The 15,019-nt window shown below is 29.7% G+C and overlaps 3 protein-coding genes across 3 annotated transcripts; all 3 read left to right on the top strand.

Moving 5' to 3' along the window:
• The first annotated feature begins 1,898 nt into the window (after positions 1-1,898).
• On the top strand, positions 1,899-3,620 carry LOC119679045 (serine protease grass-like). The gene is made up of 6 exons (XM_038091193.1): positions 1,899-2,111; positions 2,167-2,324; positions 2,479-2,753; positions 2,808-3,001; positions 3,080-3,178; positions 3,245-3,620. The coding sequence occupies exons 1-6, from the start codon at positions 2,036-2,038 to the stop codon at positions 3,553-3,555; spliced, it is 1,113 nt and encodes a 370-aa protein (XP_037947121.1). The 5' UTR covers positions 1,899-2,035; the 3' UTR covers positions 3,556-3,620.
• Positions 3,621-5,838: 2,218 nt separating this feature from the next.
• Positions 5,839-9,584, top strand: LOC119679047 (serine protease grass-like). The gene is made up of 6 exons (XM_038091195.1): positions 5,839-6,016; positions 6,103-6,263; positions 8,440-8,741; positions 8,815-8,969; positions 9,035-9,133; positions 9,193-9,584. The coding sequence occupies exons 1-6, from the start codon at positions 5,932-5,934 to the stop codon at positions 9,501-9,503; spliced, it is 1,113 nt and encodes a 370-aa protein (XP_037947123.1). The 5' UTR covers positions 5,839-5,931; the 3' UTR covers positions 9,504-9,584.
• A 3,436-nt stretch (positions 9,585-13,020) lies between these two features.
• On the top strand, positions 13,021-14,636 carry LOC119679049 (serine protease grass-like). The gene is made up of 6 exons (XM_038091198.1): positions 13,021-13,200; positions 13,282-13,442; positions 13,618-13,862; positions 13,920-14,113; positions 14,175-14,270; positions 14,327-14,636. The coding sequence occupies exons 1-6, from the start codon at positions 13,116-13,118 to the stop codon at positions 14,632-14,634; spliced, it is 1,089 nt and encodes a 362-aa protein (XP_037947126.1). The 5' UTR covers positions 13,021-13,115; the 3' UTR covers positions 14,635-14,636.
• Positions 14,637-15,019: the final 383 nt, after the last annotated feature.

Consider the following 15,019-nt stretch of genomic DNA (forward strand, 5'->3'; position numbering starts at 1 on the left):
AATGGAGTTATAGTATACAATCTGTGGTATATAATTACTTCTCTCTACTTATGTAGTATATTATGATTGTGTTACACATTATTTTTTTAAAAAATTTGCAAATGAGATCATCAGCGTTAATTATGACTTCTTATGAATAATACGATAAATTTGCTTTAAATATGACTTTAACTGCTAACTTAGGAACAGCATATATCTAGTTTTAGGAGGAATATATTGTATGGTTTAGAGTTTAATGAAAAGATGAATATTCAATTTCTGCTGATAAAAGTAAATATGTAAGATAGATGAGATTATATTTGTGCTACATGTAACTAAAAACAAAACTTCTTATAAACATATTTATTTTCAGAGTGGGAAAGCAATGAGTTTCAACAGCAATTGTTCTAACAGGCATAAAGGGATCATTAAGAGCACCGTAATAACCTATAAAATAATATAATTATAAATGTGGTATTGGAGTTTCTCTAGTCATCATCTTGAATCTTTATCTTGAAAGCCATTTACATTTTTACGAAATAAAATTGTTTGAAAATGAAAAAGTTAATTATAAAATTAACAGTGAAATATATAAAAAAAACTATAAATTTGGTTGATTTTTTGGTTTATTTTATTTAAATTTTTTTTATTTAATTTTGTCCATATTGTACAATAATCCTATTTCCATGTAGTATAAGTTTCAACACAAACAAATAAAGTATTTAAATTCATATTTTAACCTTTTTTAAAGAAATAAAAAAAATAAATAAATTAATATTTATTAAACAAATGAGCCGTATATCTTCTACAGCTGGGCTATCCAAAGTGGCCCACGAGCCTTCGGTGTATTGATATAACCATATTATTTTACTTTTATGGTATATTAAATAAATGAGCTTAAATTAATAAATTATTAAAACTAAATTTAACATTATAATCGTATTTATATTTTTCTCCAGAACAACTATGAACGTATGTATTTGTTTCTGCGGTCCTCCAATCTGTACATTGATTTGTACTGGCCCGAGGTCACAGTGAATGTGGCGTTATTGAAGATACATTAATCTTTAACTTGTATAAATTTGACACCTATACCACTCCGTTTATTCATCAAAAGCACTTTTAAGAAATTAAATATTGAATATATTAGTAGAAAAAAGAAAGATAATCATCGTTGATCTGTGAATTAATGCTTGTAGATTATTTTACTATTTGTATATACTTATATTGAGGTTCAATTAATGGTGATATTTTAACATTAATTTATGAATTTTATACATGATAATTTATTGCTTAAGCGAATGTTCACATTAGTTATTAAAAATAACTATAAACAATAAATTTTTTTACATCTTATTTTATATGCAAATGTTATATGTTTTAATTATTATAAATTATTCAGTATTTGTTGGGGTTTTCTGGAATTTCAGCTCTGAAATTAGTCATAAAGTTTTTCGTGCGGAAATTTGCAATAAGTGGTTTTAGAATAAATAAGATTCTTTGTGAACCTGTTTACAGTGCTGGTTAGCGCTTTCAAATGAAATCATGGGAAATACAAAACTTATGGTGTACATTAAAAATATCACTGTGATATGTATATTCAGTGGAAAACTATTTTGGAAATTATTATAAGAGTTTTAAATTCTCGCATGTCTGTAATATCACAAAAATATGCAAATATCCTTAATGAATCTTTTCTCATATCACGCTAGTAAATTTTAGAATTTTTATTTGAATCTAACTTGAGCAAACGCATCCATATATACATATTAATATTTTTGCATGACCCTTAATATTATATAGTTTTAGTTTGTATGAGGAAACTCCTTTAACTTTCGCAACATTTTTTAACATCTTACAACACTGTTTGACTTTGTTTACAGAAGCTTTAAATAAAACTTCTCTAGACCTGAGTAAGCAGTTGTGTTCAGTCGCGTGTGGCGTGCATGTATCGCTGCGAGGATCCTCTTAATACAGTTTTAAACAATATATTTAATTTGATTATTTGATTTGATTATTTAATTTGATATTCTCAAATTAAAACCGCAAAATAGTGATGGAATCTAGAGATCTTCCATACTTTCTTATAGCAATTAGTGTACTCATTGGCTTAAGTGCTGTTGCAAATGCACGTAAGTAAAATAATTATATATAATTATAAATGAAATAATAAAAATATATGTAAAGAAACGTGCCTTACTCCAACTGGCTCCTATGGCACTTGCGTACCAATTCAATCCTGTCTTGAAATTGCAAATGAAATAAGAAGATATAATGGATATCTCCCGCAGAGTTTAAAAGATCAATTAATACAACTTCGTTGTCCTGGACCTTCACCGAATGATGTAAGCGCATTTCTATTTGATTAAAATATGCGCTTTTATTTTTAATTAATTGCTTATGTGAAATTATAAATAATTTTCGCAAAAGTAATTATTTTATAATTTAAAGCAATCAGGTTTTCTTGAGAAAAATAAAAACTCGTTTTTGTTTGTTCAGATTAACATTTGTTGTGATTCTTTACCAAATAACGGTGGAGATGATTATGAAAGTTCCTTAAATCAATATGGCTTACAAATTTTAAATGACCTCAAATGTGGAGTACCTAATGGTGATCGAGTTGCGTTTGGTGAAAAAGCTAAACTTGGTGAGTTTCCTTGGATGGCTTTAATAAAATACAATTCAGTTGATAAACCATATAAATGTGGTGGTACGTTGATAACCCATCGACATGTATTAACTGCTGGGCATTGCTTGTCAGCAACCTATAATATGTAAGTAAATCGCAACAATTTAGCATCATATATTTTTACATTTAATATAAATAGTGTTGGTGTACGTCTTGGGGAACATGATATGAATACAGATCCTGATTGTGAGAAAAGAGGCCGTAAATTTGTATGTATGCCACCTGTGGTCGAATATGGCGTTGAAAAAATTATATCGCATCCAGATTATAAGAGACGAACACTGGTTAATGATGTTGCGATCATTAAACTGAATCGTGATGTTGAATTTAATAGTAAGTGCAATTTTGATATTTTTTATGAAAAAATTCACATATTAGACACTATTTGTTGTATTATCTTTATTTGAATAGAACATATAAAACCAATTTGTTTACCTATAACTAAGCGTTCAACAGAACTGCAAAGCGAACAGCTTTATTTAGTTGCTGGTTGGGGTACAACTGAAAATAGTAGGTGAATATTGGAGGTGCACCTATTTACAATATTTAATGTTATATTTTTTGCTAATTGTGAAGGTACGAGTTCTTCAGTGTTAATGAAAGGTTTAGTTAAACACCAGGAGTTGGGGGTTTGTCAAAATGTATTTAGACGCATGCGACTAACTAATGAACATTTATGTGCTGGGGGAGAAGGTCGTATTGATGCATGTAAAGGTGATTCTGGTGGACCATTATTTTTCATGGCGCCGTATAAAACAAGTAATCGGTATGTGCAATTCGGTATTGTCTCATTTGGTGTGGCTGCATGTGGCTTGGAAGAAGCATTACCTGGTGTTTATGCCAATATTATACCGCTGATGCCTTGGATTACATCAAATTTAACATAGTTATGTTAATAATAATATAGTTTTTAATAAAATAATTTATTAATAGCTTTAAATGAAATATTAAAGCCAAACAATTTTTATGAGTCTTTTTTATATTTAAAATTTTTCATATAACAAAATCATTTACAAAATTTTAAATCCTAGTCTTGTACATTTTAATGAACAACCAGCAAACATACCTAAAAATTTATATAAATACAGCAATTATATTTATATATAAATAATATAAATAATTAAGCTTTATTTATAATATAGATATAATATATAATAATCTATTTATTTATAATATTACAAAAACAATTTGTTATTAAAATAAAAGAAATGAAGAAATTGTGATTTTTAAATCTAAATCGTTTTTTTTTTAAATAAATTCAATTTCTTAAGCATTGCATGGACGATGACGAAGAGGAATCACCAATAGACCTTCTGTTACAGTGTCCTGATTTCGCAAGACGTAGACTCTCATACTTAGGGTCGCACTTTTTCAATTCATTAAGAAAGCTAAATCCTATTTCCCTAGCTCGTGTCGATACTAGCTCGTGGCCAGTACTAAATGGTTATAGTGACAGGTGTTAAATTTTTAAGGGTAGCGTTTGAAAGAATCACCACCTACTGTTTATACAAATATTGTATATCAAATACCTTGGATGACGACAAATTTAGTTTAAAGGAATATTAAAAAAATTTAATGTTTATTTAATATAAATAGTTAATATTAATAAAAGTACTTCAGAGTGGTAATCACTTTTAAATGCAAAAATTTGTCAGTTGACTTTGCCAGTTCACATTTTGATATAAAATGGTTTTAGAATACATTCCATTTAGAATATTCCTGATGAAATATCTCCATTCAAAAGTCTTTTAAGCAATGAAATTTTTCAAGATGTAGAGTTTAACAAGTCTCTTCCATCAATATTCAATCAATAAAAAGTGAATTGCTACTATGCTGCATAAAATATACATGTGACGCATTGAGGGAATATTTTTATAAAATATTAAAAAAATATTCATTTTACGATTTTAATTGCACTGATTAAAATTAATTAAATAATTTATTTATTAATTTATTCCAGATATTATATAGTTTTTTTTATTCTATTAATAAAATATTAGCTGGAAACTAAGTAACTTGTTTACTTAATAAATGCTGTAGATTGAAACTTTGATAACTTAAAGTAAAGTATATATTATTTAATTATTTACGATTTTATGTGAATGCTTTATACCATGTGACATATAATAGCATAGCATTGACTAACTTGCCATAGAACTTGACTTGTTTACCGGGAATGCACCGTACATTGCTGTAAAAATTATTCGTTCTTAATTGAAACCACAATGTCTTAAATATGTATTTATGTGTTATGAATCACATAAAATTGAGTTTAAGTTTGATTATTCGATTGTTTCGCTTCATGTACAAAATTTCACAATTGTTCTAATATTAATTGCATATTATTTATTAATGCAAACTTAGACAAATATTTCAAATGAATACTTAATGATAATAGAATTGTTTATATTTTGTTGCGAATTTCTGGAATTCGATCTTTAATATTAGTCACACAGCTTCACGAGAATACGCGATAAGTAGTTTTGAAATAACAGCTTGTTTCCAGTGTTGGTTAAGATAAGTTTAAAATGCGTAATAAAAACTATGTATTAGCATTGATATGAGAAAGAGCTATGAAATAGTGAAAATACTTATACCTTCGAAGCGAGTGTATCTAACTCAATAAAGTTATGTAGTCCACAGGATATCTATTTCATAAAAATGGACACCTCAAATACAGAAAAAAATATTTACACAATATGGAATGAAAGAGACACAATGATAGAAAGAGAGATTCCGCCAACCAGTCTTGCATGCATTGGGTAAAGTCACTTACGATGTCACGTGAGACATTTCTAATGATCAAATATATCAGCGTATTATGTTAACTTATTTGTGATTCTCACTGCACACATTATCAAATATTTTCGTCCACTGCGTTTGGTTACAACTTATCGTATTGGTGTGTTCTCGCTTCATAAAAGATATTTTGTGATTATTTTTGAGATTTGTATATTCCAACCATATCCAATACAATCACATTAAAGCCTGAATACCCTTTATAATGTAAACTAATATCTGATCTAATTTTTATCACTTAGTGCTAAACAGTGCTGTAGACCTAACACTTTACAACACTGTTCATTGTTGTTTACAAAAGTTAATACAAAATTACAAACGAACTGTACAAAAAGTTGGATTTAGTTCCGCATATCATGTTGTAGTGCAATGTGCGGTTTAAAGTGTGTTTATATAATTGAAAGAGTAATGAAATAATTTTTATATTCTCAAATTAAGAATTAAAATAGTTTTAAAAAGAATAAATGATCGATATGAGATCGTACAAGCACCGATATTTTTTTGAAGTTATTGGGGTATTGATTACTTTAAGCTCCATTGCAAATGCAGGTTAGTCAAATAATTATATTACATATTTATTATATATTATTATATTTTACTTATTATATTTTTATTTGTAACTCAATTATATGAAGAGCAATCCTGTTTTACCCCATCTGGCTTATATGGCAATTGTGTACCTATTCGCTCCTGCGTTAAAGTCGTCAACGAACTATTAAGATTCGGTAAAAATGCACCACAAAGTTATAGAGAACAATTGATACAATCTCAGTGCACTGGATCAACGCTAGAAAATGTAAGTGCAAGACTTTGTTTAATAAATACACATAAAAAATTATTAATTTTCTCTGTAAATGCATAAAAAATGCATAAAAAAGAATTCCAAGAATTACAAAGTTTTAATTAAAGAATGTATATAGAGTCTTTGAACTAAGTTTGACATTCTACGTAAGCTTAAGTGAAAGGAAGGGATTTATTGCGTCATATATATTTAAGTATATATATATTTTAAATTTCAATGACTATAGTGGTTTATAGTATAATATCTGAAATCTTTTCAGTTCTTTTAAAATATTTATAATATACAATATTTGTAAAAAGTAGAGCAGTCCACATATAATTTCAATGAATAGTTGAACAGAACCTTTCCTGAACAAATAATCTACACATAATCTAAACTACACATTTTTGGATTTAGATAATTTTTATATTTGCAAGGTATGACATCATTTTTGGGCTTAAGTCATTTAGTCACAGAAACAGTATTTAAAAGAAGGTCAGAACTGTTATTGTTAATACCAACAAATATAGGATTCCAAACATTCCATTGCAAAAGTGAAACGGTCAAAAACTAACTCTTTCACACAAAGTTGAGTATCTAGGAGTAATTCTTGACTCAACGCTTAACTGGAGTGCCAACATTGACGAAAGAATTCGCCTAATATGTGTGGCCTTCTATGCGTATAAAAGGATGTATGGTAAAACTGGTCCGTTGTTCGGCCAATTTTGACATTTGGTTGCCTGGTGTGGTGGCCGTCGGTGTATAAACAGTGCATTGCTCAAAGGCTGATCAGACTGCAAAGATTTCTTTGGATGGGTGCAACGGGAGCATTGAGATCGTGCCGCACAAAAGCTTAAAGATTTAAATTGTTGTGTTCGGACATGGTAACATTTCATCACTCTATCCGATGGATGAGAATAGTGAATCGGACTACCTGTGTCCTCGCTTACACTTCGGCAATAGCTTTACTACCCGAACTCCTTTAAGAGAGGGATTGGAAGCAGGGCTGCTTACAACACTAGAAAAGATAACGATGCATACCGACGCACAGTATGCCAAACCAGAAATTAGGCGATCAAAATTCGATATTTTTAAAACCAGTAGAGTTATTTACATAAAATTTATTTTTGAGATAGCCTGTATTTGGATCTAATTTGAGCCCAATTGGCCTAACGAAACATCTCCAAATTTTAGGTGAAAAATGTTACGTTTTTACAATTTCTTACTAGAATTTTGGTGCCCAAAAAACCTACATTATAATATATATGCCCAAACTTTTTCATGGTACTCCTCCCAATGCCACTGTCATACAAAATTTTCATAACAAATCGTTCATTATCGTTAAAAAACTTTTTAGTCTTATTAGATTATAAACATTTATTACATACAGTTCTTACGGTATTTGCAGTTTTATTCAATTTTAGCGAAATGCGATTTCGCAAAAATTGGGCCAAATTTAAACCCTTATAACTTTTTTACTACTTATTCAAAAGTGACCATTTTCGATTTTTTTTAAAGCTTCTATTTCCGTTACCCAAAAAAGTTACATAAAATTTTTTCTACTAATAGCCAAATGGTAAAATTACGCAAAAAAAGAACTGCGTTTTCTATGTTTTATACCTATTTCAGGCCCCAGAAATTACTGAAAAATTACGCAAAACGTGATCTTCAATAACCCTTATTTATTTCAAAAACAAATTCAATAAGTAATAATAAAAAGACATTTATTAGAGATTAGAGCATGTAGAGAATGTAGAGAATTTATTTACGTATTAAGTGAAAGGACCAAAGTAACTCTAGTTTGGGTTCCCGGGTATTCTAATATAGTTGGAAATGAGTGCGCAGATGACCATGCTAGACTGGATGCTTCTTCTACGGATACCCCTATTTCAATTCCCTGCAGTCGAAGGTTGATTTATGACCATTTTTTGACACAGGCTAATAGTGGTCCATACTACCTCAGCATTCAGGTCAAGGGATACATGGTCAATCTATTTTAAATCCGGAACCTCTGATTTGATGCACAGAAGCAAAAGCCTGGCCAGAACTAGGTTTAGATTTTTGGAGGCTTCCTTCTTTAACGCACTAAGCGATATCTCCAGTGTTAGCATTAATTTTAATCTTAAATACAAAAAATTACATTAACATTTCATAAAAAATTCTTTTTTTCTTCTTCTTATATCTATTACAGTTTAGCGATAATATAAGCATCTGTTGTGCTTTTACCGATAATAGCATTAGCATCAGTGAGCGACTAACAGATTCAGGCGGCATAAATCAGAGAGGCCTAGATCTTCTCCACTCGTTAAAGTGCGGTATAAAAAAATTTATTCGTATTGCTGGTGGTACACCAGTACCATTGGGTAATTACCCTTGGCTGGCGTTGTTACGTTATGAAGCAAACACGAATCCATTCAAATGTGGTGGTTCTTTAATAACTCATCGTCATGTCATAACTGCAGCTCATTGTGTTGTTAAGTTTCAATTTAATATGTAAGTCAACAACAAAACTATAACTTACTTTATACCTTACTAATTAAATTATTTTTTTTTATTACTAATATAGAGTCGATGTACGTTTAGGTGAACATGATATAAACACGGATTCATCCTCTAAAAGTTATGGCATTGAAAAAATTACCGCACATCCAGATTACGATAGTAATACATATTTAAATGATTTGGCCATCATTACTTTAGATCGTACAGTTAACTTCAATAGTAAGTTTAAAAGTTTGAATATATAAAGCAATCAAAAAATCTATAAATATTTTCTAACCATTCAGAACATATCAAACCAATTTGTCTACCCATAACCCCAAGTTCATTAGTAATTGCAAGAGATCAGGAATACATCATTGCTGGTTGGGGTATTACAGAGAATGGTAACAGAAAACTTCTTTCATGAAGATTACATGACTTTACCTATTTTTTTGTTTACCAGGCACAACATCTCCAATACCATTGAAAGCAAACGTTCCTCACCGTGATAATGATTACTGTACACAAATTTACAGAGGCTTAGAGATTGCAAGGCAACAAATTTGCGTTGGTGGCGGCAGTAATATCGAAACATGCGCCGGTGATTCTGGTGGCCCATTGTTCTTTAATGCAAACTACAGAGGTACAATAACTCGATATGTACAATATGGAGTTGCGTCACTAGGCGGTGTTGGTTGCGGTCGTGTTACGTATCCTGGTATTTTTACAAACTTGAAAGAATTCATTCCATGGATTACAAATGTCATCGCCTAAACTACAAAAAAATGACGCTTACATTTTAATACTAATTTAGTCAACAAATTTTATTTTTTACAAACTTTTGCATTTCTTGCCATATAGAATAACATACACCTGCCTATATAATAATACCAATATTTAATGTTTATTTTATATTTATTTATTTAATTACACTTATCAATTATGTATAATTATTAAATAATATAATTTATTTATTATATAATATTAAAGAGCATTTCCAAAAATGTTATGTTTTGAATTCTTTAAGGAATTGACCAAGGAAACACCAAGGGTACTTGCAGTGACCCTTTTAACTCTTATTATAATAAGAATATTAATGCATAGTTTCTGCAAATATATTGAATACAATTAATGAATCTGAATTATGTTCCTGCTAAGGTCTGACATCTGCTGAAAACGGTATTACTTACTCGTCTATTTAACTATAGAAATTGGTAATGTAGTTTGAATAGACTAAACTTTTATTTTTACTTGGTATGATTTTAGCGAACGCCATTCGCATAAGCATTTCAGTTTATACCTCAATAAGAGTTGACCATTATTGATGTCATGCATATTATGGAGCTTATATTAGAAAATTGTTTCAATATTTCAGAACTGCAAACATTGTGTAAACTAGATTTTGTATTTATATGGCTACCGGATTGGGGTTCTTTTCATAGACTATTGTCATTTCGATTTCAGGAAAAGTAGAGACAAATAATATAACCCGCTCATACAATCCGCATGCCTTCCAATAGTGTTGGTGACATTCCCCCATCAGCTTTGGTCTAATTGAAGCCTGGATGACTGGTTGAATTACCATTCGACAGCAAAGGTCAAGTAAAAGACAATTCATCCACTTTCACTTCAGTCCGACAGGTTTACCCATTCTCATATTGGTCGTCAGCATCATGTGTCTAGACCAACTAATCCAAGCTACCACTGTTGTCTTTAGCAATTTCTTACACAGTGTTGGCGATTTGCTAGAAATTTTTCCATCAGCATTGGCCAAATGGAAATCCAATTGCTGATTATGTTACTTCTCGTCTGCTCAGTTTTTGTAGCAGCTCATTCACCACTATATTGAATAAGAGAGATTACGCCCCCTTGTGGAGTGATGAACCCATATTTGCTTTAATATAATAAAGCTAATAAAGCGCATCATCAACACCCAAACGCGAGAGTACGCTTGCTATGCACTAGAAAGAATGTTGTTAAAAGCTCTTTCAATATCTATAAAAGTAACCATACAAAATTCGTTTAATTTGAGAAATTTTTCATTGATGTGAGTGAATGGAACTCTTCTGATCGAATAGAGGGAGCTGGGAAGGAAAAGGATATGTTAACGTCCATATCCATCAATGAATCAGAGGTGTTGGCAGGCAGAATTTCTACTGGAATCACTTAAGCTGCGGGAGCAGCTTTATTGTTGCCCACTTTCGTTTGGATGCAAACAGTGTTTTGCGGTGCCACTGAACCCATTACATCCGGTAAGGATTAACCTTATCCTATTTACAGTTAAAAAACTATCACGGTGTTTTTATCGATGTTTACATAACAATTTAATTTATTTTTTATTGCTCTAAAAGACTAACTGAACACACACATTCCCACAACTTCGCCATTGATCATATATAGTCCTAATAGGAAGGGACCTATTCTTATTTTGTAATATTACAAAATATTAACTTGGCTTATGCTCACTCATCTTGAATAGTAGAACTCGATGTGTAATGGAAAATATCTATCTAATAAGAGGCTTAAATCCTTTTAATATTGAAAATGTTTATAGAGGAGATAGAGAAAACTTTTATTTTAATTATTTTTTATTTTAATTTATTTATTTTTTATATATAATTCATTTTTTTCCTAAAAACAAAAGAAGTAATATTAATGTAACAATATCGGATTTATTAATGTATTAACTGAAGTTTACGTTCTTCTAGTTCCAAAATTGCGTAATTTTACTTTCTCTATATATTCTATTGTTTTAAATATTTCAAACTAATACTCTAATTTGTAAAAAAACTCTTGTGAATAAAATAAATTAATAAAAATACAATCATATTAAATTTATTATAATAATTTTATTAAAATATATTCGAAAAACTAATCATTATTTGTTACTTAATACATATTAAATTAACAATTTGCTCGGGAAAAATTTGGTACGAAAAAGGGGAAAAAACTCCCATTCATCTTTCATTCAAAATAAAGGAAATGGAAAAAGAGAAAAAACTCCCATTTAATTCAGAGTAGGTGTGTTTAGCTGGAAACTAAGTAACTACAGCATTTACTTAATAAATGCTGTAGATTGAAACTTTGATAGTTCAACGTTAAATGTTTATTGTTCAATTATTAACGATTATATGTGAATGCCTAGTATCTGCTAAGAAAGCTTATCAAGTGAAATCATGGCGTATCACACAAATAAATTGTATAAAATATAGTGAGTCTTTGCTTGTGACATATAATAGCATAGCATTGACTAGCGTGCATTAGAACTTGACTTGTTTACCAGGAATGCACCGTACATTGCTGTAAAAATTATTCGTTCTTAATTGAAACCACAATGTCTTAAATATGTATTATAAATCGTTATGAATCACATAAAATTGAGTTTAAGTTTGATTATTCGATTGTTTCGCTTCATATACAAAATTTCACAATTGTTCTAATATTAATTGCATATTATTTATTAATGCAAACTTAGACAAATATTTCAAATGAATACTTAATGATAAGAGAATTGTTTATATTTTGTTACGAATTTCTGGAATTCGATCTTTAATATTAGTCACACAGCTTCACGAGAATACGCGATAAGTAGATTTGAAATAACAGCTTGTTTCCAGTGTTGGTTAAGATAAGTTTAAAATGTGATATAAAACTATGTATTAGCATTGATATGAGAAAGAGCTATGAAATAGTGAAAATACTTATATCTTCGAAACGAGTGTATCTAACTCAATAAAGTTATGTAGTCCACAGGATATCTATTTCATAAAAATGGACCACACCAAATCAAATTTTACACCTCAAATACAGAAAAGGATATTTACACAAGATGGAATGAAAGAGACACAATGATAGAAAGAGAGATTCCGACAACCAGTCTTGCATGCATTGGGTAAAGTCAGTTACGATGTCACGTGAGACATTTCTAATGATCAAATATATCAGCGTATTAGCTTATTTGTGATTCTCATTGCACATTGTCACATATATTCGTCCACTGCTTTCGGTTACAACTTATCGTATTGGTGTGTTCTCGCTTCATAAAAGATATTCTGTGATTATTTTTGAGATTTGTACATTCCAACCATATCCAATACAATCACATTAAAGCCTGAATTCCCTTTATAATGTAAACTAATATCTGATCTAATTTTTATCACTTAGTGCTAAACAGTGCTGTAGAGCTAACACTTTACAACACTGTTCCTCGTTGTTTACAAAAGTTAATACAAAATTACTAATGAACTGTACAAAAAGATGGATTTAGTTCCGCATATCATGTTGTAGTGCAATGTGCGGTTTAAAGTGTGTTTATATAATTTAAAGAGTAATGAAATAATTTTTATATTCTCAAATTAAGAATTAAAATAGTTTTAAAAAGAATAAATGATCGATATGAGATCGTACAGGCACCGATATTTTTTTGAAGTTATTGGAGTATTAATTACTTTAAGCTCCATTGCAAATGCAGGTTAGTCAAATAATTATATTACATATTTATTATATTATATTTTACTTATTGTGTTTTTGTTTATAACTCAATTATATAAAGAACCATCGTGTTTTACGCCAACTGGGTCCTATGGCAATTGTGTACCTATTCGCTCCTGCGTTAAAGTTGTCAACGAACTATCGAGGTTAGGTGAAAATACACCACAAAGTTATAGAGAACATCTGATACAATCTCGTTGTACTGGACCAACGCCAGATGATGTAAGTGCAAGACTTTATTTAATATATGCACATTATTAATTATTAATTATTAATTTTCTCTGTAAATGCATAAAAAATGTTTTCCAATAGTAATAAGAATAATAAACAATAATAAGAATCTCAAGAACTATAAAGTTTTAATTAAAGAAAAGTAAACATTTTTTTATGTGCCTAGATTTATATTTGTTGTGATTCTAATGAAGATGATTATGAAAAATCCTTAAACCCAAACGGATTGCAACTTTTAAATGAACTTAAGTGCGGTCATGTGGCTGCGAGGGGAACCAATCTAGGTGAATCTCCCTGGAATGCTTTGTTAAAGTATAAATCTTCAGAAAAACCATATAAATGTGGAGGTTCTTTAATAACCCATCGACATATATTAAGTGCTGCACATTGCTTGGTGGTAGACATTAATATGTAAGTAACCAATATAACAACATTTATATACATATATTTTGATATGAAATTAAATAGTGTTGGTGTACGGCTTGGTGAGTATGACATAAATACAGATCCTGATTGTCAAAGAAAGGGACGTAGAACTATATGTATGCCTCCTGCTGTCGACTATGGCATTGAAAAAATTATAGTACATCCATATTATAGTAGACAAGCATTTATTAATGATATTGGATTAATTAAATTGGATCGTGATGTTGAATTTAACAGTTAATTTATTTTTATTTACATAATATGTGCTGTTATAAATATCTATTGTCAATTGTTTAGTACATATAAAGCCCATTTGTTTACCAATAACTAAACGTACAGCGGACACAAATCGTGAAAAATACATTGTCACTGGTTGGGGTACAACCGAAAATGGTAAGTTAACGTTTTAAATGACATCTTGTTTCTATTTTGTTATTAAATTTTTTTAGGCACAACTGCTTCAGTGTTAATGAGAGCTGTAGTTAAGCACCAAGAACCTAAATTTTGTCAAGAATTGTTCAAGAATGTGCATATAACTGAAAATAATTTATGTGCTGGAGGAGATACTTATGAAGCATGTACAATTCAATCTGGTGGGCCATTGTTCTTCTTGGCACCATATAAGACACTAAATCGTTATGTACAATTTGGGGTTCTTTCGTTTGGTATGAATAAATGTTATTCGAAGGCATATCCTAGTATTTATGCGGATATTATACCTCAAATGCCTTGGATTACAGCAAATTTAGTTGAGTAGTTGAGCGATTTTTTTATAAAATTATTTGAATTATATTACTTTATGCTTTTCATTATTTTTAATTAATAAAACAAGAACATTTTTATAAGGAACAGTATGTGTTGAATTTTAATATATACATTGAATAACATTTACATAGTCGTTTTTTCCTGAACGAAACTCAATAAGTAGTTATGTTTCTATTGATAATGTTTATTTTGAAATAATGTCCATAATAAAAAAACTAAATATTTTTTTAAACGAAATCTAACAAACTAACCCAAACTTTTTAATTATTTGCCAATGAAGACTTTATTGACAAGTTTACTCATGCGTACTAGTTTGGAATTCTCCAACACTTCAAATATTTGAAAATTATAGATCTATTCAAAGGTGTTCTAGCTAA

Source organism: Teleopsis dalmanni, chromosome 2 (genome assembly GCF_002237135.1).
Source record: "Teleopsis dalmanni isolate 2A chromosome 2, ASM223713v2, whole genome shotgun sequence".
In the NCBI taxonomy this organism is placed as follows: domain Eukaryota; kingdom Metazoa; phylum Arthropoda; class Insecta; order Diptera; family Diopsidae; genus Teleopsis; species Teleopsis dalmanni.